The 27,568-nt window shown below is 39.9% G+C and overlaps 1 protein-coding gene across 3 annotated transcripts; it reads left to right on the top strand.

Annotated features, from left to right (window-relative positions):
- Positions 1-2,430: 2,430 nt before the first annotated feature.
- Positions 2,431-17,855, top strand: slc6a20 (solute carrier family 6 member 20). 3 transcript variants are annotated; one of them, XM_079344223.1, is made up of 12 exons: positions 2,431-2,520; positions 2,649-2,670; positions 9,790-9,930; positions 10,636-10,727; positions 10,820-11,047; positions 11,440-11,550; positions 11,847-12,088; positions 14,269-14,431; positions 14,669-14,870; positions 15,874-16,033; positions 16,154-16,319; positions 17,524-17,855. In XM_079344223.1, exons 3-12 carry the CDS (start codon positions 9,810-9,812, stop codon positions 17,692-17,694), a joined length of 1,656 nt encoding a protein of 551 aa, XP_079200349.1. In that variant the 5' UTR covers positions 2,431-2,520; positions 2,649-2,670; positions 9,790-9,809; the 3' UTR covers positions 17,695-17,855. The 3 variants fall into 3 exon arrangements, with proteins under 3 accessions (XP_079200349.1, XP_079200348.1, XP_079200347.1); XM_079344222.1 differs by having other exon boundaries at positions 2,444-2,670; XM_079344221.1 differs by lacking the exons at positions 2,431-2,520; positions 2,649-2,670 and adding an exon at positions 4,618-4,839.
- Positions 17,856-27,568: the final 9,713 nt, after the last annotated feature.

Raw genomic sequence — 27,568 nt, forward strand, 5'->3', positions numbered from 1 at the left:
ACAACTCTCCAAGAAAACATCCCACTGGTAATAAAATGTCAAATTCCTTTGTTATATAATAGTTAAGATAAAGAAGATACGCCAGTGCACTTGCTCAGCGCCACAAAATAACTTTATTTAATCACATGTTCCAGGTTTTGTACAGTCTTAAAAATCTTAGAAAAGTCATGAAATTTAAAATATGATTTAAAATGGTCGCCTGAATCAAGAAACAGTTAGATCAAAAACTAAAAATGTAATTCACTCAAATGTCAAGCATGCACATCATGTAAGATACATCGTGCTTTTTAAAGTTTTCCTCCTAGTTTTCACAGCTAAACGTTGCATTGCTCTGTATGTAGTGGGCCAGCTCCTTTTTGTGTTGGTATAGCAACTACAGGCTGCCGCCTGGCACCTCCGCTGGCTGACTGTGCAGGATTTAAACCAAGCATGTCGAATCAAAAACACAAGAAGCAGGAAAAGTGGTGAAAAGGGTCGAATTAAGTTTAAGTCATGCACAAAAAAATAAATAAATAAATAAACTCTTTAGCATGTAAACACTAATAGACGTCTGTGAAAAGAAGCAACAATATCAGTTGGGTATAGATGTCTTTTCTTTAGCTGTTTTCACACATGTCCTCCTGAAAATGTCAGACAGTCTGCTCCGAAAGTTTTGAGTTGATGTAACCCTGAACACACACACACACACACACACACGCCCTTTTCGATCAACCTGAACCTGGTGTTGGTGCTGAGCTGAGTTTGTTCAGAGCCTTCAGAGAGCCGGATGCTTTTACGCCATTACATCACTCTATACGTAAGTGTCTGCCTCCATTTTCGAGGTGACACAGAGGCTTAGTTAATCTGTAACAGCTCCTTGAGTTTATTCAGATATAGCACACTTCCCACCTCCGCTGCCCTCCCTCTGTGTCTGACAGACTGCTGTCATTTCTCCGTCTGATCTGCCTTCAGATATGCCCGCCCATAGTGGAATTCTTTCTCATTTCTCTGACTTATTTCATGCAATAAAAGAGTATTATCTATCATTGCATAAGTCTATTGGTTCTACTAAAGTTGTACTCTTGCAACAAAACTCCATGATTGAGACTCTACGTACAGTGTCTCCACATGGGGGTAAGGCGAGAGGTGGGACAGATATTGTAATTGGTACAGCTGTTTATTAATATGAGCTGTTCCTAACAAATAAATAGATAAATTAAATTAAAATGAAGAGCTTGAATATGATTCAGACCAAGAATAATTATGCCTTAAAGGCTTTGTAAAAGTTACCCACAATTTCCGGTAATAAATTTCTAGAAAATGTATCAGGAATGTTTGTATTATTTTTATTATCCAAACGTGTTTTAAAAACACCACACCTGAACATGTTTATTGCTTTTCATGATTAAGACTGTATAAGTCCACATTAATGAGGGATATAAGGGATATGTATATCCCTTATAATCAACAGTGAAGGAGTTAATTAAGTGGTCCCACTGCCTGAAAACAAAAGGTTAAATGGAGTCTGTGTGTGTGTGTGTGTGTGTATGTGTGTGTGTGTGTGTGTGTGTGCGCGTGTGCGTGTGTGTGCGTGTGTGTCAGAGAGAGGACACACAGTCTAACATCAGCACAAAGCTGAGGACAGAGGTGGGTTAGTTAATGAAAGTAGTGCTTTAGTGTCGGGTCAGGTTCAGGTGAAGAAAACAGGGCTGGTCTGGACTTTCCTCAGGAGGTAATCAAACATTCACCTGGTTGTTTTCCAGGCTCTGCTCACCGCATTATGCAAAGGTGCATTTGCTTGTTTGCTTTTTAAAGGACCACATAAAAATGACATGGGAGCTGAACAAGTGAAATCATGTTGGGTAGACTTCTTGCGCAGTACAACGAAGGAATATGAGTAACAACTTCAACTTAAAAAAATGACTCAAAACTCATAATTATACGTCCAATTAACTTGAGAAAATGTGTCGGAAAGGATCTTACTTAATAAGCATGCGCCTGCATCATGACGTCATGACGCTCGTAATGAATTCAAATTTTGGAGGGAACTTTGCAACCATCGATTCAGGAGCTTCGGCAAGTATCAAGTAAGTATCCGTCTGAAATGTATTTTTATTAATAAAATGTTTTATCATGAATCATGTAATATATGTCTGACACGATGTTGTCCCGTTTATCAACAGTTTTTACCTGTTTGGATTAAGTTCCCATATTAGCGCTTACTGAGCTAGCTCACTAACCTTTAAATTTCATATTTAACATGATGAAATATAAGGTGGTTCGTATGAGTTTGATGGGTTGATACATTTAGAATTGTAAAGTATTTAACCGCTGCTTTTGAATGACACTTCTGGCTTACTGTGATTTTACCAAGAATGTGCGGACCCTCAATGTACGTAACATTGAGGGTCCCTTGCTAACCTTTATGCTGCATGTCATTCATGCTTTTGAATTCAGCCGAAAGCAGCATAGCGTCATGCAGAGGTGGGAGAGCGAGTCTGTTTCCTTGGTTACGGCTGGGACGTTGTCTCCGAGTTCGTGGTACTGAAACTTTCTGACACTGTCTCATATACAGGCCAAGTCTCTTTTAAGCCCCATCTCTTTGTGCAATTTAAATACAAAGCTGTTAAAAGCCCTGTTATAATTGCAATCTTTTTCTTATCTTTCAGCCACGACACTCACCATTAAAAGGTAAAGAAACATTTTGATTCGTATCATTTTCCATAGGCTACATTTGTACATATCTTTGCTAGAGTTAAGACTTATTAATACATTTATTGCTTTAGCCATGCACTATTACTGGTGATATAGTTAGAACAGAATAGAACGTCAGTCTTGTTTGTCATCGTTAAGTACAGAGTTAACCGCTACCTTTTTAAAAAATAAAGGCAAGGCGATATATTTTTACAATTTCTCAATTTCTTGCTCTGATAAAATTATTGAATCTGTGGGTTAAATCTGTGATCGACTTGTCAGAACGTAATGCCTTCTCAATTAAATGTACTGTAACAGATGTGTGTGTAATACCAAAACACACTTTCTTTATTTTTTTGGCTAGTAAAAAATATGTTTGACGTGATTTTTTTCATCTGCCTTGGCTGGGGAGTCAAAAAGTTAATTTCATACCCACAGTGGACAGTGGATCTTCTCTCTCTCTCTCTGAAATCAAGAGGGATTTTTTATTTTCTTTTTTACAGTATAGTGAACAGAGCCATGTCGTCCTCATGCTTGCCTGAAATCTGAATAGTGTCAGGGAAATCTGCTGTGCAAAATGTCTTAGGGGGGAGTACTTTGACTGTTCTTTATCAATCAAATCAAATCAAATGAACTTTATTTATCCGTTAGGAACTTCATTGCAGGGAAAGCGCCAGTACAGAACACAAGACACAACACACACAACATTCACACTTTAAAAATTTAAAAAAGTAAAAATTCTGATTGGTCATGAAGTCCCTAATAAATAGCTTAAAAACAACAATAGATTAAAAGCAGTGGTAAATTAAGTGATAAATTAAGTGGTAAAAGAAAGTGATCACAGTCCCTGTCAGCCATTTAACAGACGGATGGAGGTGGGGAGGAAGCTGGAGCTGGCCCTCTTTGTCCTCAGTGGGAGCGCCCTGTACCTGCGCCCTGAAGGCAGCAGAGTGTAGTGAGGGTGCAGGGTGTGTGATCTTGTGTGTGTGTTATCTCTGCAGAATGCCTTCAGTGCAGACTGCGGTGTGGGTCATCATCCAAACAACGCACACTAATTGTCCATTACAAACTGAAGCACTGTCATCAGTCAAGGAACTGCCCTCTTCCTTGTGTTGAAGACTGTGTGCTCCTTTAGGACAGAATCAGCTCTAAAAAAATCATTATATGGGAGTAATGCATTTTCAATAGCATATTAGTATATATTTTATGTTTGCAGGCATCAAATCAGAGGAAGAGAGCAGCATTTTCATGATTCCAATGATTCCAATCATTTTAGTTTTCATCTGTTGCTGCTCTAAATAAGAGTTACAATGTGTGGGGCGGGTTTTTTTTTGTATCTGTCACAAGTAACTTAACCTGTCAACAAGTAGTGACGCACTTTATTTGATGTAGCCCCGCCTCCAGGTGGGTGACACTCCCACAGCTAGGTGTTTGTTCTGCCCTCTGAGGCTGCCTCCTCACTGTAAACAATACAGGATTAGACATGGCTCTGAGATTTATTTAAACTGGTTGAAAAGGAGGATGACGTGTGACCTTTAATACAATCCCAGTTTTATAGTACATCTTTTCAGTTATAAATTTTGTTTAAGTTTAGGTTTGACGCAGCTTTCCCTTGCAGATTACAGTAGTTTTTTTATGTTTGGAAATCTCTCTCAGCCTTTCAAAACTAAACAAAAAAAACTTTCAATGACAAAAAAAAGTTCAATGAACTTGACACTTAATGTTGAGTAAACTTAACTCAGTCAAAGGAAAAAAGATGACTTGACTGAGTTAAGTTGGGTCAACAAATATTTTTTTACAGTGAAGTAGAAGGCTCACGGGAGGAATAGTTGTTTTAAAAAAACACTACCCTGTGAGGACCCTCCTCCTCAGTGTGGCCACTTTTCAATCACAGACGGCTCACAAAACACGCAACAGGCGCGCAGACACGCAGCCTCCCGCAGCCTCCCGCACCGCGCGCACCGATCCGCTATTCTTCCCGTGACTCGCACAAGTTTGGCTGCTCTCAAACAACGTGGACTGCACGTTAACGGAGCGCAGATATGGGAAAAGATGCAAGACCCAACTGGGACAGCCCCATGCAGTTCGTGCTGGCGTGCGTGTCGTACGCGGTGGGTCTGGGGAATGTGTGGAGGTTCCCGTACCTCTGTCAAATGCACGGCGGAGGTAAGAAGCGCTTACATAACGGGAGTGCTCGTTATACAAACACTCACAGTCTCATTAGGAATTTAAATGGAGACATTCACATGTCCTCCTATCCGGTTTGTTTCCCAAACATCAAAACTTAATGTAGCCTACTTTATGAAATGGAATAACATTACGAAGCAGAAACATTAGATTACTACTCAAAATGTATTAAAATATCCCAATTATATACACTAGATTTTAAGTACATAAACTTGATGGAAATTAATAAGTCACACACACAAACACGTAGTTAAGTTATTATGAGTTATTCAAATTAATAGGCTTCAGCTTTCTTTTAAAAAGAAATAAGAGTGGATGGATCATTATTATTTTTTTGAACAAAAGGATATGGCAGCATACTACTCATTACCTTTTTACATTATATTGTATTGTATTAACATGAAACAATTGCTGTTAATGATCCGTTGTTGGCCATTGGTCTAGAAAGGGATTTCAGCTAATGCCTTCGTGCATGTATGACGAGACAGGCCAGATGATTGGTTTTCAATTTCTACAGATTATTTTTATTTTTCAGATAACATAAATTATTAATTTCTATTGGGACCTAAAGACAATTTCAACTAAAATGTTAAAAAAAGTTGATCTGTAGAAAATACCTACTATACCCAGTCATTATAGCCCTACAGAGAGAGAGAGAGAGAGAGAGAGCACAGTCTACCGAAATTAAATTACATGTGTGTTAAAAATACAACAGATTCTGATTCATCTCCTACCTGAGGTCGGATTCAGTCTTTCAATGCACTCTCTCTCTCTCTCTCTCTCTCTCTCTCACACACACACACACACACACACACACACTCTTTATTGTATTTTTTCTCCATATTTTCCTGACTTATTCCCGGGCATTGTCACTCTTTCGCTCTGTCAGGTGTAGTTGTGCATGTGTGTTTGGATCAGGCGGGCCGGATCTGATACGTTGTGCACAGATCCAGGAAAACAATGGAGTTCATGTTTTGCTGAGTTTAGTGTGCCGATGAGTAGTGCCAAAAAATGAATTAACAAATCTATCAGCTGTTCATGAGTGGGATGGATGTGGGCACAACGCTTGACAGGGCTCTCGTAGTCTGGAAGGTGAGAGGTGTGTATCCATGACCTGAGGGGAAAAGGCTGTATAGAGAGTGTGTGTGTGTGTGTGTGTGTGTGTGTGTGTGTGTGTGTGTGTGTGTTGAGGCCCTGTGTTGTCCCTTCAGTTTTATCCCCCATGTTGTAAACGCTGATTAGCGGTTCCTGACGCTGTTCGTTGATTTTACTGCTCATGGTGATGATCTTGTTTAATGGATTGTGATGAATGTTAGACAGAGACCCAAACCAGGTTGTGATGTTGAAGGATATATCTAATGCAATAACACATCTGTAGAGTGCTGGTGGACTGATTTAGCAGAAGAGACGCTGCTGGAACTTGGAGAAGATGGTATCTGTATGCTTGAACCCTCTCATATAGTCAGTATGTTGAAGTTCAATATTTGGTTATAAAAACAAGATATTACCCAATACTCTGTGCCTGGAGCTGCTGTTTATGTTGCTCTGGTATTTAAGCAGATATAGCTTATTGAAGTTTAGAAAATCCCATCATCGTACATTTTATTTGACATACTTTATTAATCATAACGTATGATAACATAATATACTAATAATATAATGTATTAATATAACATAATTAGTTAATTCTGGTGCACACTGGTTTAGTGGAGAGGTTTTGGGTGCCTTGCTCAAGGGTATCTCGGCAGCAAAAGGGAAGTAACTTGCCACCTTCCGTATATTAGTCCTGCACAGATGTTGAATCTGCTCAACTACTGCCGCCCCATGAAGCACATTGTCCAAGACTGAGTGACAGCCACAGCTGAAGATAAAAACAGTGAGTCATAGAGGGAAGTATAAACATTAAACTCAGATGATATACCAGATTTATGTTTCCTATCGTGTTGATTTGAGTCATGCTGGTGCGAGTTTGTGGTGGCGGTGCATTTTACAAACGAGCCCTTATCATGCTCTTATCACGCAGTGAGTTGTTGTCACAGTCGGTTGATTACTGGCTGCTGAAAGCATTTTATGTTTATCGTGACAGCAGGTTATAAACGCGGGCTGCACCAGGAAGCAAGAAGACAATGATTTAGTAGAAATGTGAGAAGTGTGTGGCCTGATACAGCTGATACAGAAAAAGATTAATATGCACTGTAAGCTAATGCTGTGTAGATACGTAATTAAAATAAACAGATAAAGCATCAAACCTACAGTAGCCTACACTTCTGCCAGCTGTAAATGAGAACACACACTTGCTCAGGATGCGTGTACGCTGCACGGCTGTAAACATTTCATAGTCAAATGTCTTGTCTCATTGTGCGAGGGAATCGTTTACAACGTTACAACCAAAGCTCACAAACGACTTTACAAGCTCACACTGTACGAGTTAAATCAAGACGAGCACTTCGACACATTATTGAAGTTTCCTTTGAAAACTCCCACGGCTGGAAGTAGAAGTCAGATATGTATAAATGTGTTTATCTGGTTCTATCCATCTCTAAAGATCGTAAATAGATCACAGCAAAGGTATCAGCCGAAAATCTGTTTTTTTCTTCCGGTCAGACCCTATTAATAACACGCTCAGATATCTTAACTTGAACCACACGCCCTGTGCTGCAGATATGTATTCATTAACCACACGCCCTCTAGCTCATATATCTGTACATCACTCCTTATAGCGTAAATGGATGTGAGCTAGTCTTCAGCCCCTTCACACACTGATGGCTGAGGCTGCTATGTGAAGTCATTAGAAGTAATTTATCCCATTCAAACGCCACAGTGGGTGTAAGAGGCTGCTGGAGCTGGGGATCGAACCCCCAACCTGCTGCCCAGGTTTAGATAACTCATTCACCTCGCGCTCTCTGGCTGTTCTTTTTGCAGACTTTTCTGACACGTATGCATGATTGTGTAGTTAATCATCTTTACATAATATTACTTGTGCAACAAAACCTTACACGCAACAAAGAATGCACTTTGTGCGATCACCCAAATTGTACAGAAAGAAAGTGTTTCTGGTTGTGGTGAAAGAATGTTCCTGGTGGAGGTGCAGCTTGTTCTCTTGTTTTAATGGATGGTTGCTGACGACTGTTGTGTTGATGGTTTGCTGGTCAGTTAATCCCTGATGGAGGGATTATGTTGACGTTTGATAACTTTACAGGGACACACAGAAAAACACATTTCTATCTGGCTAAGTCAAGTGATCAAGTTTCTCATTTTCTCTCTCTGATGCGCACACACACACACACACACACACACACACTATCTGATGACGGTAAAGACTTTTTGCTCAGACTGCATTAAACAGATTCTCAGATCTGTCCGTTCTTTGAAGTTCTTTCACTTCATCCAAACGACCTCAGGCTCGATTTTAATTCACTGCAGATCCCAGATCTTTAAATCAGGACTGATAGACCGGTTTGTAATTGACTACATGCTTCACATCAACCGTTGAATCTGCTGCCTTTAGAGAAGTATTAAGGTAGAAAACGTACACATGTAAAACAGTTCGGATGTCATATGGATTAGTGAGTTCTAACGAGTGTAAGTAACTGTAAGTAGTTACTCATTAACTGGCCCATCCCCGGTTATTGATGTGCTTAAAGAGGAGATATTGTTTGATATGGTCCAGTGGAGGGATCAGTGAACAGTGAGCAAACATCCTCTGCAGTCTGTGGAGGGAGACATGTGAGCGTCTGTGTGTTGGATTAGGACCAATACATGAACGTTATCAAGGTTCACTAACGCAGCGTGAACAGAGCTGCGAGTGTCAGCTGTCGCCAAGGTCAGAGGCCCCTTCAGAATAAGAGCAGAGAAACTAGTCATCTAAAAGTTAGTTATGGTTTCAGCTTTAAAGGATTTCTTTTCCAACTTTCACACTAAGGGCTCTTTAAGGTTCTTTATAGGGTCATATACCTGAATAATTAAATAAAAACCCTTTTCGTATATACACTGTAGATATTTGAATATATAGATAATTACGGGAGGGACTGCTCCTGACCTGGCTGTTCACATATGCGGCTCAAAACGAGAGACTATCCCCAGGTAAGAACTGATGCAGAAGACGGAGCAGCAGACTCCGCTACATGACACTTTCATGAAATGTGAACAGTAAATTTGAATGAAGTTATATCTCTCTGTAAAGCTAACAGGTTTGTGTATTTGTAAGAATCTGCTGATTCCACATGATACAGTCGTAATGACTCCATGTGTTGTTGTATTGTAAACTAGACAAAGTACAACAATTACAACAAGGGCTTACGAGGGCTTGTGTTGGTGTCTGAAATAAAAAATGCAAAAAAACCAGGATACTTTAAAAACCCGATACTGCTGTCCATGTAGACGCTAAAATGAGCAGAAAGTTTCCAGTGTCTGATGGGGCGGTCCTCGCTCACCAGTATTTACACACAGAGAGAGCTTTGAAAGGTTCTCTTGAAAAGGTCCTGCAACCAAACCTCCCTCACAGAGAGTTTAGGCATGACTAAAAGGATAGGATAGAGCTTTATTGTCATTGTAACAGGTACAAGTAAATTTCACTGTGCTGGGAGCGCACTGATCCGCTGTGCAGGCCAACACTAGTAAAGACACTGTAGATGGTGAAGACAAACCTGTGTGCTTTTATTGTAAAAAGCGTGACCATACCATTAATCAGTGTGTTCTGTCAGAAGAGGACCAGAAGGTTCCTGTTACCATTTTGGTGGTGATGCAGCCTGTCAGTCAGTTCTTTTTGAATGGGGTGCAGCGGCTGTCTGAGAAGTGCTCAGTTGATGCAGACTAGATCTGGGTTCAGGGATGCAGTTTGTGGAGGGGGGGGGGGGGACCTTTGTATGCCCTATCAGACGGTGTGCTTTGTTTGTTCTCCGTGTTTAACTGTGTTATTTTCTCCTCCAGGAGGGTTCCTGATCCCGTATATGATCATGCTGGTTCTGGAGGGGATCCCGCTATTCTACCTGGAGCTTGCCATCGGTCAGAAGATGAGTATGGGCAGCATCGGGGCGTGGACTGCCATCAGCCCATATTTAGGAGGAGTGGGTAAGGCCCTGAGCTGAAAGCCCAAACGAGGAAGATTAAAAACATGAATGTGGAAATATGAAGATAATGGAGATAAAGAGCAGAGATGTGGTCATGAAAATGTTGCACTAAAAGAGGAGAAACGCACACTAGTGTTTAAGTACGCTCCATCGGTCTTGATCTCGAGACTTTTTGAAGGTCTCATCTCAGAATCGAACGCATTTTTCAAGACTGGGCTGACTCTGGATTTTAAATGAAGACCGGCGAAGGTCTTCACTGAAAGGCTGTTTGTGATTTAAAGGAAACCGCTGCTTTGTAAAAGAGAAAATCACTTCAATTCATTTCTAGTTTGATTTTCAAAACCACAAGATGTCACTATTTCTTGTCTCCTTCCAGGGTCTTAACATACTGAATATTTTAAGGATCATTTGGCTCTACGGTGTAAACATGGAGACTCACAGATAGATACTCAGTTTAGAAGAAAAGACCTGAATCGTAGTTTTGAACTTGGCTCGGGCACGACTTCCACCCATGGATAATATTCAGATTTTTATGGTTGATTTTATTCCGTTTTTAAGTACCTAAATAAAGCGCATTAGCATGTAAGAGTAATACTTGAATTTTCTGTTTTGACCAATTAAAGGTCAAAAACTGGGGACTGGGTTTGTGTCTAAATGAGATTCCTCTCGATTGATGACTCACATATGTTTAATTCTCTCCCTTTAGGACTTGCTAGTGTCATGACCTCTCTGTATCTGTGTCTGTACTACAACATCATCAATGCATGGAGCTTCTGGTACCTCTTTCATTCATTTCAAGTGAGAGGATTGTCAATAAACTACAATATTTATAATTGAATAGGTTTCAGCTTCCAGCTTTATAATCTTAACTGTGCTCTCTTGCGTGGCAGTCCGTGTTGCCGTGGGCGGAGTGTCCCGTCAATGCTAACCTGACGGGACCTGTGGAGGAGTGTGAGCGGGCCACGCCCACGCAGTATTTCTTCTACAGGGAAACTCTGGATATTTCTTCTTCTATCGAGGTGAACGGAGGCGTTCATATGGGCCAGGCACTCTGCCTCCTGCTGGCTTGGATTATTACGTACCTGTTCATCGTCCGAGGAGTCAAGTCCACCGGCAAGGTGAGACGTGGAATCTGTGTGATCAGACACGCTGGTAGTCTCACAGATAGATACCAATTAAAAAAACTCAGGACTGGGTCTGCAGATGTTGAGATGCCATATCAAACACAGTCTTCAGTTTGGTTGCACGGTGGGAACGTTTAGGTTCATCCTGATTAGGGAATCATAACATCCAAACTACAGGAATGTTATTGCAGATATTATTTTTTGACTTAAGCTGATCAATCAGTGGAAAGCATTTTTTGTTTCCTCCTCTGCCATAAAGCGAAGTCAAACAATGTTAATCAGCAAATTACAGATCTGTAGACCACACTGGAGGATCATGTGGGACTGAGGGTCTCAAACTTGCCACCCACAACCCTCAACCCCCCCCCCCCTCTCTCTCTCTTTAGGTGGTTTACTTCACAGCTACATTTCCATACTTGGTCCTATTCATCTACCTGATCAGAGGTTGCACTCTTCACGGAGCCCTCAATGGTGTGGCTTACATGTTCACACCAAAGGTGAGGTCTAAGTTATATCAGGATATAGACATACAGTCCTAAAGTTACATGAACAAACAGTGCAGCGCCTAAACAATGTAATTAAAGTCGTGATGTGATGATTCGCACAACATTAAAACTTTTACATTTAGTGACATTTAATTATAAAATGTTCTGGTTGTATGAGCCTGATACCTCACAGTGCATACTCCTCCTGTAAGTGTGCTTTTGTTTCAGCCTTAATTAAACCTTAAAATGAGTGTGCGTGTGTTAGTGTATCTGCAAACGTTCCCACACGCGCTCCTGTCTACTTTTAGATGGAGCAGCTCGCCAACCCTACCACATGGATCAATGCGGCCACTCAGATCTTTTTCTCCCTGGGTCTGGGATTCGGGTCCCTCATAGCTTTCGCCAGCTACAACCAGTACAACAACAACTTTGAGCGGCAGGCCATCGTCGTGTCTTTCATCAACAGCGGGACCTCTGTCTTCGCCAGCATCGTTACCTTCTCCATCTACGGCTTCAAGGCTACCGTCAACTACGAGAACTGCCTGGAGAGGTGTGTGTGTGTGTGTGTGTGTGTGTGTGTTTTCTGCTGCATGCAAAGTCAATGTAAAGATTTACATGTGCATGTTATGCACAACTCCAATATGCACTGTGCCATGAAATCACATCTGCAATGAGATGATCCTAAAAAACCTAACCAGGTTTCAAGGACTGCAACTTAGCCATGGCTAGAAGTCATCAGTTGCACTTTAGATGTAACAAATAAACTGATCAATAAATAGATGAGGTTTTCCTGACATCGTCATCAAAAACTCTCCATCCAAATAAATACAAGTTAAATTCATAAAAACAAGCAGTTTAAGTTTTTCTTGCCATCATGCAGACAAACCTGACAAACTATAAATTCAAGCTTTTATTATTATTTAGAATAGATGTATTTCAGCATCTATTCAACCTGTTTATTGTAATTAAATCACAGCCGACATGTGACCTTATGAATACAGTGAAATTGCCACTCACCATAACTTAAACAAAGCCAAACCAAAACAGAGCACTGTCAAGCATGCTGAATCCTCCTGACCTTTTGATTGGGATCGCGCTCGCCACAGCTGCGTCTGCATCGTCCCCATTACAGCTGTGTCAATACTAAACATGATCACGGTTGTGTTGTTGGAAGGAACCGGACATCTGTGTGTGTGTGTGTGTGTGCAGAAGTTGTCTGTGCTTGCTTGCTTGAGTTTCTATCTGTCTTTGAGTCAGACAGCAGTTTTCAGTTTGAAGAGATTTGCATGTTGTTAGCACCTGCCAATGCCTTCTTAGCCTAAAATCCTCTGTAGTTTATAAAAGGTCAGCTGCTATTTTACATATTTTTTAGCTATTTTCTTTGCTTGGACTCCAGTGATGTTGTAGCATTATCTTAACTTAAAATGGTCTGAGTAAATTATTATAAAGTAAAGACTGTGGGAGTGTCACCCACCTGGGGGAGGGGCTATTGCCCTCTGTGATGTCATGAAGGGAAAATCTTCAAATGGCCTGTTTGAGCACACATTATCTGGAAAGTGGAGCAGGCAGAGGACGGAGAGGATGAACTTTTAGACAGACAGACAGACAGACAGACAGACAGACAGACAGAAACTTTATTAATCCATGATCCTGACAGGAAAATTCTGATTTCTGCAGCAAGTAGCACCAAAAACAGGAAAAGCACTCGGATACAAAAAAAAATAAAAAATCTCGTTACTCATGGTTTATGATAAGATTTACTATTTACGATATATTTTGAGATAATCGGGAGCTTCTTATTGTGCTGTCTATTAAATGCTGCATCATGTTGGTTGTGTTATTTGTAAAGTTCTTGTCTCGTTCAAATGTTTGCACACTGTTTTTGTCTTGTCTGTTTTCTTCTCAACTCTTTCATTTCCGTCTTTGGGAAGCCAAAATGCTTTGACTGCCATGATAACGCCTGCTGACGCTCTCGATATGACTGCGGTTCCTTTTTCAGAGTACCGATTTGAACCTTGACACCTTGGAATTAATTTTTAACAGCCTCACTATTAGGCTTTACATCCTTACGCATACGTTTAAAAAAAAACATGGTGAAGCGAATTTTGCATGATGTTTGACCTTTAAACGTAGGAGGATAAGACTTGTTTGGAAAAAACAACAACATTTTTTTAACATTTATTAGAAAAATCAGAAGAGGTACCTCTTTTTCCACTGGGGGAGTCATCATTTAACCAAACCAAAAGTTAAGAAAAGAGGCGTCTCATCATCTCCAGATAATGTGTGTGAAAACGTTGCCCAGCAAAAACCTAACATAATAAATAATAATAATTTTTACTTTATTAATCCCACGAGGGGAAATTCGGTTTACACTCTGTCTAATGAACACACACATAGGCCGAGATACACACTCATGCACAAACAGGGTTCTAGTGACATGCATTAATGGAGAGGTCTCAGAGTGAGGGGGCTGCCCACAGCGAGCGCTCCAGAGCAGTTTTGGGGTTTGGTGCCTTGCTCAGGGGCACCTCTGCAGTGCTCAGGAAGGTGAATGTTGACTTCAGGCTTTTTATTGGCATGTTATTTACCTGTACACTTTTTAAGACGAGGCTAATATACAAATATATTTCATAGAATACATTGTTGAAATATGACTGCTCAGGATTCACAACTTTAAAGCTCATAATTTTTACTGTAAATGTTACAGTCCTGTCTTTTCTTCCTCTTCAGCGTTCGTGTTCTGCTGCTGAACACCTTCAGCCTGTCCGAGGACTCCATCAACATAGACAACATCTTCGAGTGGTTAGACAGGCTGAACTCGACGTACCCGCATCAGTTTGCTGAACTCGGACTCCCAGATGTCCCCTGTGACCTGAACAAGGAGCTGGATACAGTCAGTGGCTCATTACTGCATCCTTACAGTGCTGAAGAAATCAAAATGACATCTATTAAAATAATGATAAAACATCTAATAAACAGATTTGAAAAGTACATATCACAATTATATAGTGACACAGATTTATAGTTGTCAATCACCAATCCAGGCAAAAAAAGTTCTGAAATCATTTTTGATTCAGGTCCTCGGTTTCTGTACCAGTCCTGAGGTGCATTTCTCTTGCTCATGTTTCAGGCGGTCGAGGGGACCGGTCTGGCCTTCATCGTTTACAGTGAGGCCATTAAAAACATGCCTCTGTCTCAGCTGTGGTCCGTGCTCTACTTCTTCATGCTCCTGCTGCTTGGAATGGGCAGCATGTTGGGCAACGTCACGGCCATCATCACCCCGCTACGAGACTTCAAGATGTTCTCCAACATAAGCAACGAGTTGCTCAACGGTAAGATTTGACACCATAGTTGTGACATATTTTAATGTACATCAGAGACTAAGTACAACACAAGCAAGGATTTACAGTAGATAGGGGGACACAACGTGAGTCAGTGCAAACAGCTTTAAATCGGATTGGACACACATATGCTGACAGGCAGAGCACAACATTGACCCTTCTTAAGAGTTTGAATCAGCATCAAAACCTTCATCCTTGTCAAACTAAATAAGGAATAGCTGACGAACGCTCATCACTGCTTCGGTGTTTAATGCTGTATGATTTATGTGGTACTCGATGGAGCTATGAATGTGGCAAAAACTATTTGAAAGTGCACACACTGTACTGATCTGCAAATATGACAATTGCAAAATGATTACTGATAATGGCAGAAAAGTGAACAGGGCAACAAACACCCAACAGCTGTGTTTGCAGATTGTCAAAAACGCATTATGAAGATATGTCATATATTTCTGGATCTTGCAGGAGTGTTGCAAAAGTAAGTAAAGTAAAATATTATTGGAGAGGCCTGTCTTAGTTTTAACCAATGATTTGTGTGTATTTTCAGGACTGACAGATGAAAAAACATCGCCATTATTAAACAAGCAAACATTTCAGAATTGGTCTACATACAGTATTTGTGGATCTTTTTATACATTTATGGATCTATGGGTAAATTTACAAATAGGTTTGCCACTATAATAGCTCCATAGTGCTTCCTCTATAAGAATCCTCCAGTAACACATGTTGTGCATACACAAGTATTAGAAATGTTACGTTTACGACGCAGCAGGTTGTCTACAAGTACTCGTGGTTCAAGTATATTTGAGCCCTTAGGTTTGGAATAGTACCAGAATTTTAGATACAATACACGTAAAAATCAAATCATATTAATGCCTGTTTTGTTACAATGACAACAACAAAAAAGTCAAAGAGTAACCCAGTGCTCAGTCATGAATTATTTGAAATGAACAGAAATGAGTCTGTGACTGTATGTTGGGTGTTTCACTCACAGGTTTGGTGTGTCTGTTCTGTCTGCTGCTCGGCTTCGGCTTCACCACACCTTCTGGAAACTACTGGTTCACCATGTTCAACGACTACGGTGCAACTTTCTCTCTGCTCTTCATCGTCCTCATCGAGGTCATCGCCGTCAGTTACATCTATGGAATTAAAAGGTTTGACAACAACAGAACCACATTAAATAACATTTTCAGAGAGTATAAAGAACCAGCAATGTCCTCACTGACGTAATATTGAATCATTTTGTATTTACATATACCCCCTACTTATTTTAGGTTTGAAAAGGACATAGAAGATATGCTCGGTCATCGTCCTAACTGGTACTGGAAGATCATGTGGGGCGGAGTAAGTCCTGTCCTCCTTATTGCCCTCTTCATCTTCTACATCATCAACTACATTCAGGGAGGAACCCCCACCTATCAAGCATGGAACAAAGACAAGGTTAGCAGTGGCTTAATCATGTTTAGACTTCCTACTAATGGCTGGTCAAAATCTGTTGTTAGGGTCTGAATACGCCAGCCTGACTGAAGGTTCGACTAATTTCCCGATTGAGTAGCTTTTCTCCTTCGATATCCTGTCCAGCAGAGTTGTTTCAAGGGAAAACAAGGTGACCTTAACTTGCAGAGCATGAAACAGCCGAATAAACCCCCCCACTCTACTTTTCAAAGCTTGCCGGGATGATTTCACACATTCTGGCTCTCCTTGTATGCCGACGATCGTCTGCCTTATGTATGAAAACCAACGTTCTTGTAGACAAAATCTTGAGAAATAAGGAAACTCAAACAAACGTTTCCCTAACAATGCTCGGTTGTATCCTAAATATCTATAGGATTTTTGTAAACAGGATTTTTTCAGGATTGTTTTTCCTCCATCTGTCCTTATTAATTGAGACATATGATATATAATATGTCAGCAAATGTTACCAAAATAAAAGCAGCTTTAACTTATCTTATCTTCTTGCATTATACAACTATAAACACATTATGTAAGTGTGTGTAGTAACAGTAGGAAGGATGAACCAGCTGAAAGGGACTTTACGATGCTTTTGTCAGACATCAGTCTTTGCTAACACTGAGACAGAAAACTCAGTCACTCCAGTTTACAGGACCACAAAGAGCAGAGAAGGTGCAAAGAGCATTAGGTCGGTCTTAACGTTACATAACACAGAGGTCCCTATAGTTGTTGTGAGCTGAAGTCTCCTGATCATCATATAACACCAAAATGAGTCCCCACAATACACATCCAGTAAAATATTTAATCCAGACACAACAATCCATAAAATGAACAGAGCCTTTGATGAGAGGAGGCGCCTCCCCCTGTTCTGATGTCCAATTGCACTCAACTGTGCCGTAGACATGGACACGCTGATTCTATCACTAAGCCCGGGTCTTTTCTTCATGCATACAAGGAGACTGATTTAAAGTATCAGTGGGTTTCTGAAATTCATTAAAAAGGATAAATAAGGTGAGATTTATACCAATATAGTCATCAGTTTAAATGCAGAGCCATTTTTTGCTGAAATGACATTTTGAATTTTAATGAAGCAAAAAATGAAGTAAATACGTAAATATGTTGTTGACGTATTTGTGCACAGAATGCTGGGTAATTTAAGCTAGACTCTTAACCGTGCCTGTCGTTTCCTCAGGGTCAGTCGGAGGTGACGGAGTACCCGGTCTTTGGTCAGCTCTTCATCGGACTGCTGCTGGCGTCATCGGTCAGCTGTGTTCCCCTCACAGCTCTGTATGTGTTCTGCAAGAAGAGGAGGCATGGGAACCATGAGAGGAGGCAGCCTGCTATCAACACGGTATCTGCTTAACAACACACCTGCCTTCATAGACTCCTCTCCGTGCTCCAGCCGAGCTCAGAAACACATCTTCATCATGGATCATACGGAGGACACGTTATGAATGTTTATTTTGTTCTTTACATTTTATACTTCTGTCAAAAAATAACTAAGTATTTAAATTGATTCCATATTCTTTTAGCCTACATCTTTTCCCTATCTTAAACGTTTGTCGTAGACAAACTCGCCCACTCTCAGCCTGCAGTCTCCACTGCTTAAAGAGGAAAGTTTAGTACTTATGCATATTGTGGTTTGTAAATCACCAGCTGGTTAAAACCATTTTGCAATTCCTCCAGTCGCTTTCTTCAACCTGCAGCAGTAAAACAGGCTGCAACGTAATCCTTGATCGATCGAAGCACATGCACTAAAAGGTCTTGTTTTTGTCATTGCCAACATTACAGAAAGGATCCCTACAGAGACAGCATGTTTTTTTTGATCCTGAAACAGCTTTTACATCACTTTCTTTGAAGTCTCCAGACTTCTTTGACAGAGACTGACGTTTCTCCACACACAGAGTATTTTTGTAACCTCCAGTAACACGGACAAACTAACCGTCAGTGGAGTCCGGTGTCTTAAAACAGAGTGATGTAACAGCTGTTTCTGGGTTGAAAAATATCCTCTGTTACAGAAAGATCCCTTTTTGTAATGTGTTTAGGCACTTAAAACAAGAATCTGAGCTAGTCAGAGACAAAAACCAACGAGTGGACAAAGTTTGATCAATTAGAGGTCATGTTGCAGCCATTAAGACCTGTTACACTGCTGCAGGCCGGAGAAATCTACTGGAGAACTTACAATATTTGTTTGTTAATATATGAGCAAATTCAACCCTAAAATAGATTTAAAAGTAAAGCTCAGGTTAAATAATGTTGGAATTTCCCTCTAACTTTGAAACATGTTTTTAGTGTTGATATAGTTTATTTAATTACCAAACATTTACAACAAGTAATATAATCCAGTATTTGTTGTGACACTAGTTATCTTAGTGTTCATGTGATGAATGTTTGTAGATGTTTAGTTTACTCAGTGAGTAATGAGACGTAGCGTGTGTTAGTCATTGTTGTCATATTGTACACACTGCCAAAACGTTCAAAGTCGTTCTTATTAAGCCTTAAATATCCTCTGCTCTTGTAAACAGAGTGAAGTAATTCAAGGTCAAATTTAGTTTATTGGTAGATAAACAAAATCCCACAACAGGATTAGAGTCCAGCAGAAGGATTAGAGAAAGTCCAGCTCTAAAGCCACCGGAACCCCCCCCCCCCCAAAAAAAACCCCAACTATACTTGACCGTTGATTTCTACAAGTGCCAGTATTTACAAAGTTCACATCACTGGTGCCAAAATGTGATACTTGGTTTTTATCAGCAAACGTTGAAAATGTTTTAATATATTACTCGTAAAATAAATATTTTAAAGGTCACATATTGTTAAAAAAAAACAAAAACAAAAAAACACCTCACATGTGTCTGTAGTCTGTCTTCAAACCCATCAATGATGAGAAAAGTCCATCCTGCTCCATCTTTATCCTGCTCCACTTTTCAGTGTGTGCTCAAACAGGACGTTTGGAGATTTTCCCTTCATGACATCACAAAGGGCAGTAGCCCCTCCCCCAGGTGGGTGACACTCCCACAGCTCAAGTTTGTTTCGCCCTCTGAGTCTGCCTTCTCACTGTAAACAATAGGACATGGGGCGAAAAAGAAACACGTTTTGGGGAGCTCTGAGACTTATTTACACTGGTCGAAGGGGAGGAGAATATGTGACCTTTAACTTAATAAGTGTGTTTATATGTTTGCTCTTTATGAGAAGAATGTACAAGTGATCATTTTTATCTGTTTTGAAGGGGCTGGTATCTGCTGTCATACATGTACTATAAGAGAAGGATGTTAAACAGAAAGCACATACACTAAAGTCTAACATGCCAAATATGCATTTTGATCATTTTGCCTTGTAAAACCTTAAGATGTGTAAAATGTGTAAATACTGTAGATATTTGTTTCTTCTAAAGAGCTGATGATTGGAACAGTAACTATTTAGTCATAACTAATAACTGCCTTAAAAAAACTGTTTAAGTTCATTTAAACACAAATCAAATGTTTACATGCAATGTCCTGAGTAGAAATCTAACTTTTTGTTTGTAGCTTTTTAACTTCATGTAAATAACCAACAGTGATCCTTTTTTTTTAGTAAAGACAAATGTTGCTGTGCATTGAAGACATTTGGTCTGTGTGATTTTTTTTATTTCACTCTTTTTCTTATTTTGCGTTAAATAATTAAACTTTATCACAAAACATTAAAAAAATGATTTCCTGATATGAAACATGACATAAAATACAAACAAAAACACAAACAAATAAGTGTCACAGATACTTGTTGGTAGAATGATGTTTACATACTTATACACATCAGTTATTGTAAATGATGCTTATATCCCAGTTTTGTTATGTTAACCACTTTCCCCAGCCTATAGCGAACTGTTCTTCATTTTCAACTTGTCGTTTATCTTTTCCATCACCAGAATATCACCTATGATTGACAGCCACTGCTTGTGGTTTGGTGCATCAGTCTTTAGCTAGTTTCTCGTGATGGCTCTCTTTGCTGTTACGAGTATATTCTTGACCATGTATGTCTCCTGCATGCACAGATTCTTCCAGGTGTCCAAGGTATAGAACAAGACACGCTCTAGAGATTACATTACCCAGCAATCTACAGAGAGCTGAATGTGTATCATCCCTGAACGGTTTCGTCTTGGGGCAACACCAGAAAATGTGTGTGTGGTTTGGATGTTGCATCTCCAGCATGGTTGTTGAACTTTCATTTGTTTAGCAACAACATACTGAATTAGATATTTCCAAATGAATTCTCTTCATGTCTGTGATTGAGTTTTTTTTTTTTTAGCATAGCATAGCATACAAAACATTCTCTGGGATCTCCTCATTAGGCCTGCTTCCACATTTAGCCTTAATATATAGTGTTGAGTCATTTTTTGATTCTATTACACAACAGTACAGGTTAGGCGGTCTGTTTGATTTTGAAGTGTGCTGAAGTTATTGGAAACATTACTTTGTGTTTGATTCTTTGACCAGTTCATAGGAGTTTTATTCACTGAGCTTACAACACACAGCTAAACTCTAGAAATCCATTGGACCAGAGTGAGCTTGCTGTCAGGTTTTGGGCTCAGTGTCTCGGTTTGTGTTGGTAGCACGAGAAGTGTTGACTAATCAAGTATCAGCAAGCCTTGCTGTTCAAAATATTGTAGTGTCAGCGATAGTGCTACTTATTAGTCATGGGAAATGTCCTCTTCATCCAATAGGCAGTTCTGTGTTTTCCGTGCATGCCCAGGAGATGTACTTAAGATTTATGTATCTCTTTGAACCGTGTCAGAAACAACCCAATCAGCGCTGCTTGTTAACAGGCAAGGCATCAGCACTAAACGGCCAACGTGGCCAATAAATGAGCACATGATAATGACAGTAACCTCCCTAAGGGCGGCATTCACTCTCGTTGCCCTTGCTAAGTGCTGCATGCATTATTGCTTTTGTTTGTTAATTAAACAAGCAGGAAAAATTGTGGGGATAATGGCAGACATAATGGTGCACATCGTTAGTTTGCGTGCCCCACTTACAGAGACTGTAGCCCTCGAAACAGACAGCCATGGTTCACATCCCACTCTCCCAGCCTTGTATGCACGTGTGCAGTCATCGATGCTTCTGATCAAAACTCCTGAAGGAAAAATCAAAGGCGTCAACAACAACCGACGGTACTCTTCTTTAAATTGGAATTTGAAATCTGCTTAAAAATACAAGAAGAACGATCTGTTAACACCGGTATTTATTTTAGTGTAAGTTTAAATACAGTGAAGCTACCTGTTAAGGTGATTTGCTTGAAATGAATGAATTAAAAGCACATGTATAACAAAAGAAAAGTTAATTTACAGTATGTTGTCCAGCAGGGAAGAAGAGAAGAACAAAACAAAGAATTAAGGGATCTGAGCTCCAGGTTAGCTGAGCTGCTGAAATAGTTTAAACAACTGTCTAGGGAAAACTGCTTCCAGTGCTGGGACACTGACAGTTTACGGTGTTACTTTGTAAATATTACAATAAATTTAACAGTGACAGTAATACTATTGAGGCAGAGATTTAACGGCCTTATTCTGAATTCTGGCATCGGGCTGGTTTTTGGGGCAAGCTTTGGGTTAGTTTTGATTGGCCATTGCGCTGATTTTGTCACACCGACCTGGCCCCCCTGGCCCCCCTGGCCCCCCCTGCTCCAGCTAACTCAGGCTAATCTGACCCGGCATCTTAATCTAGTTGTTTCCTCATCTCCTGATCCCCCTTACAGTAAGAACACAGGAAAACATCCAGGTAGAAAGAGTAAGAATCAGACCAAACAACACTAAACAACATGCATTTAAAGGTTAATGTAAGTGCAGGTATATAAGAGTGTTACTGACAAAATATTGTAGCGATCGTAGAGCCAACTGGATGCTGCAAAGGATTATGGGTGTTCGGAACTTTGGTGTAAACCATGAGTGTTTGGCGTATTGATGTTCATGACCTCCTGCTGTTGGCAATGTGGTGTTGTCATTGTTGTTGTTGTATTCATGTTCTGTCTAAATAACAGCACCTGCTTTGAACAGAGTGCAATGAATGAGACCAGATTTTGTTCCATGAGTTATTCTTCCACGCAGCTTGACACAAGATGCTGCATAATTCAAGTTGAATTTGTGACAGAGTTCATATATGGGATGTGATAGGGCAGATGTTTTCTAATTGTGTGAAGCTGTGCTGATGCATTGTGCATGCATTAATTTTGACTGTGTGCAGGAGTTTTCCATTATTGTTGCCATGGTAGAGGTATCAATAAAGTTAGATTTTTGCTTAAATCTTGTCTAATTTTACAACAGTGGTATGTTGGGACAACTTTAAATGCCTTTAACTTTGTGTTACAGTCAATTGCAGTTCAAACAATAACAATGGATGAAACTGTTAAAACACACTTAAAAAATGATTGGCCCCCCCAAGGTGCCACCCTAAAAATCCTAAACTGTGATTGGCTGTTTACCCTTCCTGAGGTGGGACTTATGTTAAAACCAACTTCTAGGTATTTTTTTGTTTTGCAAAGGCTGCTAGTAGTTTTCTCTACATATCAATTTAGTATAGTACTTAAAAGGCAGTGTTGGTCATTTTCAAATCATGACATCAGACAGGGAGGCGTGATTGGTTCATCAGATTGGTTGCAGACATTGGTCAAAGACAATTTCACCCTAAATCTTAAAAAGTGTATCTGGAGAAAATTACCAACCCTTTTCTTTAAAGTGTAAATACAAACTTTGCACACCTGTTTCATAAGACAGCTTCACAGATAAGTAACGCACACTGTCTGACTTGCAATGACCTAACTGAGAATGTCTTGTGACCAAAACACTGCAAGTTGGTCTGCATCAGTTTTCATCTTTTTTTTTTAAATACTTTAAATTCTGACTTTAAACATAAATGTTATTTGTGAATGAATGAATTTACTTTATTGTCCACTTGGGGAAATTCTTTTCTACAGCATCACCTACTGTCAAAACAGACAAGTCCCACCAAAGAACATGTACAAAACACAGAATATAACACAGAGCATAAGACATATGTGACATATGTGAGTATAAGACATATGTGAAGAGTTCACAGTGAAGCCTTCTGTTAAGGATCGTCGTTAGGCTCCTCCCGAGGTGAGCGCCTCGATGCTCTGTTCCTCTGAGGGGCGTGTTCAGTGGATGTGTGATTCTGGGAGCTTTGGTGCCCATGAGTTGAGCCTTGTTTTATTACAGATAACATGTTAAAGAAGCAGGTAGAAGAGTACATGGGCTGAATCATGTGTGATTAAAATGTCAAGCTAATTTACTAGTTTCTGTTATCTTGTGTTAAAACGTAGATATTGTTGGTGAAGCAAAAAGTGTAAACAACTGTTTGTGTGGCTTTGGGAACACACAACACTTCAAGCTAAGAAAAAAAAAGTCTGCACGCTTTTAACATCTAATGTTTTGTCTGTGATTTATTGTTTGAGTTGAGAAAGAATCATTTTCTTTTCATTCGGCCAATATGACATTAAAGAACCTGAAAGAAAAAAAAATCCAAACAAAAACATATTTTTGTCTCAGCAAGTTCCTCTTCCTACTGTGCTCTCCTCAACACACACACACACACACACACACACACACACACACACACACACACACACACACACACACTACAAACCAAACCCAGGATCCTACCTTCCTCCTAAAAGTCACCTGCCCAAAGTGGTCTAATCTTTGAACCTTATTCTGTGTAGCAGGTGTTCTTTACAATGTCATAACCAACAACCTTAATGAAGACACTGTTTCATGCTCTCTTTAAAGGATCCAAAAGTACAAAAAAAGCCTCATAAAACAACAATGAACGAAATCAAGATGAGAAAAAGGCCCAAGGGAGATAAAACAGTCAGTAAAATAATAAACAGTGGAAACACTTTGGTGCAGCGTATCCTGTCAGACCAAGGCTGTTCAAAGTACTGCTGTCATTACGCTCTATCTAATCTGATTTAATAACCCAGGTGTTAACACAACACGGCGGAATAAAGGGATTCAAAGAGTAAACACAGCTCCCTGTTTCAGGGAGCTGGAGGTGCAAACATGAGGAGAAAATGGAAGAAATACGATTACATAGCAGGCTGTGATTCTGGCTCAGAGGAATCATGCTGCTGCCGTTTATTACCTGTAACCTGCTGTAATGTACACAGGTGAGATTCCTCATTCAAGCTCCTTTTCGCTTGTTATACATGTGTGACTCTGCAGTATCTGTCCCATTGTCCTGTCATAAATTCCACCTTTGAGCATCTCAGACTTCAGTTTTTATTGACTCTCAATTACACAAAGGGATCAACACAACTGAGAAAAAGACAGGGAGTCACTAAGTTTGATTCTGTCTGTTTACTTAAGAGTTTGTCTTGAGCTATTTCACTACGAATCATTCTCACGTCACAAACACGGTCCTTACAGTAAGTCACAATCCTCTTTGAATTCCGGCCCTGATGAAAGCCGTGTTTGTTTCAGCTGTGTGTTGGATTACCTGATTTTGAGCAGGGGGCGACTCCACTGGTTGTTTAAAAAACCTCTGTGATAAAAATGTTCTTAATTGTTAGTTTATTATATCATGAAAACCTTGAATTCACAGGGTGCTTTAAAGGAAACCTGAAACATGTCAGGTTGCGTTTAAAAAACACAGAGGAGTGGAGTTTTAAAAACATGTTTAAAGTCTGTTTTTTTGACTGGCTACAATAATGATGAACTTATCATTAGCTGATACCTTAGCATTTATCCTCCTTCTCTTCTTGTCCAAAAAGACAAATGAATGAAAACTTTTATTGTCCCTAGGGGAATTTGTCTTGCACCTGAGAGCATAAAAACACTATACAATAAAAAAAACAACAAACATTTACAAGACAGCACAAAAAACAATAAAAGCACATAAAACACACTAAAACATCACATATGTAGACTCAGTGATGTCATCAATCGGTTCCTGAATTGGCCAAATGATGGCAGAAATTCTGACTGGTTGTAACTTGAAATCAATCTTGCAGAGAAAAACATAAACAGCTACAGCATGTCCACTGACAACCTCTAGTGGACACTCAGCAAACTGCATTTTGATGAAAGTAAATAAATACATATATGTATTTCTTTTAACACTGGAGTTTGACGCTTGGTTCAAATCGTGTCAGCCCTGTCTCCGAAAATTATTGAAAAGGTAAAAATGATTGATCGTAAGACTTCTTTAAAGTCCACAAACCACCAGGTGAAATGAGATGTGATGTTTACACCTCAGGTGACTTCTTAGTGAAACTCAACTGAGACATAAAGACACTAAGGGCTGTTATTAAATCTAAAATGTGACATTTTCTCTCAAAATCTGAGGTGACATTTTTTCAATCCATAATGGGGAAAAAAGAACAAAAGCCGACTTTCCACCAAGCAGTCCGGTATGGATCAGTACAGTTTGGTAAAGCCTGATCCTGTTTGAGTTTCCACAGCCAAAGGTGCCATATCTGGTGAAAAACACGACACAGTGAACAAATACCAACATTCAGCAATATTTAAACACGGCGGGGTTGTGTTTGTCTTACGGGACCAATCAACAGACTGCATTGTTTAGCTCCACATTTTAGGGTCTATATATATATATACATATATACTTGGCACCCCAACAGAAGGATACTAAAAAGTAAGACGGTACGGGTCAGTAATTTAGGGATCTTTCCCGGCTTTAGTCTATGAAAATGCCACAAAATATGTGCTGCACCGAGATGAACCGAACTGAACCGCCGGGTGGAAACGGGGCGAAAGACAAAAACTAGGACAGTGAATGATAACAGACTCTTTGTCAGCAGTAATGTGACTGCTCGTCTTTACAGAAACCAGATAAACACTCCTTTCATTACATAACATGATTTTTTCAGCAGTGTAACACTGACAGTAAAGAGGGTGGGGAGGGGGCAGTTAATGATTGTGTGCAGGCAGACAGACAGACGGGTGACCCCTTGTTAAAGGTGAGATAATAAGGCTTCAGTCTGCTCTCATGACATGTAAAAGACAGAATAGAAAAGGAAGCAAGATAAATCATATTAAATGCTAAAAAAAATCATTCACAAATGACACTGCTGTGTTTGACTCAGCTGTAAGGATTGGTTGGCAGTGATCTGCAGGCCCTCAGACTCCACTGCATTACAAACATTATTCTGTAGGTGCTGGGCTCAGTTTCACTTCCAAAAGACATTGTCTGTGAGCACTGTTCACCAAAACACCTGAACTACTAACCATGGCAGCATCTCTGATGGTGTGGGACTGCATTAGTGCAAGCAGCAAAATGTGACCTGCACTTTAGTAAAGGCATGCCGAACCATAAATATAGGTTTTGTAGCAACATATCCTGCCAAGTGCTGGGAGGTCGTTTTCAGGAGAGGCCTTTCTTATTTCAGCAAGAATAAGCCAAACCACATTCTGCAGCATGGTGGAACCAGTCCATGTTAGATAAGAGTGTAGGGTGATGTGAAAACACACACCCAGTCTGACCACCCTTTTTCTTTTTATAAGTTAATCCATGGCCCGAGCTTTACAAACATAAAGTCCAAAAAAAGAAAGGTAACTATTTTAGAAAGAAAAGCAACACATTTACAGACCTCACCACTGACATTGTTTTTTTTTTCTTTTTGACTCTTCAATGATATTTCTGTTCAACATGTTCATCTTCATGTGTCTGAACTGTCATAATGTCCGACATGTTTTCATTTCTTCCTCTCAGATTTTATATCCTTCTGTCTGTTTGTCGACCAGGTCCAGGACCAGGTGGATTTAGTTTTTATTGGGATGGCTCTTTTTTTGAAGAACAAAGATTGTCTCTGTTTGTTTTCTATGTGCTGCCCCACACTTTCATAGTGACTAATGTATGGAGTATTAGGGAGCAGTACAAAGTGTATAGTGACAGCATGTTCACTTTATATAACATTATAGACTTAGATTTAGAAAATAAGAAAACATGAATATGAGACAGAGTCTTTTCCGCACATTGTAAAGGTGCTTCTTGAGTCTGGCTTTGAGAGTCTGTCTCTCCCACATAACGCAGCTACAGACACGATACACTAAACTAGACTCTCTCAGGTCGTCATGGAAACCATATGTGAAGCTTTAAAACACCCTGACCAATCACATCAGAGGGAAAATGGTTTGTTTGTTTTTAAACACAAACAAAGAGTTTGGAGTCTTTTCTGGAACAGAATCCTCGATTGTGACATCAAAGGAACGCTGAGGTCACAAAGTGCTCAGAATT

The sequence above is a fragment of the Symphodus melops genome (assembly GCF_947650265.1).
Source record: "Symphodus melops genome assembly, chromosome: 5".
NCBI lineage: Eukaryota > Metazoa > Chordata > Actinopteri > Labriformes > Labridae > Symphodus > Symphodus melops.

Coding starts and splice junctions, on each gene's coding strand:
- slc6a20 (XM_079344221.1), top strand. CDS start 4,716: ATGGGAAAAGATGCAAGACCCAACTGGGACAGCCCCATGCAGTTCGTG. Junction 4,840..9,789: donor CTGTCAAATGCACGGCGGAG/GTAAGAAGCGCT, acceptor TTTCTCCTCCAG/GAGGGTTCCTGATCCCGTAT. Junction 12,089..14,268: donor TACGAGAACTGCCTGGAGAG/GTGTGTGTGTGT, acceptor CTTCCTCTTCAG/CGTTCGTGTTCTGCTGCTGA.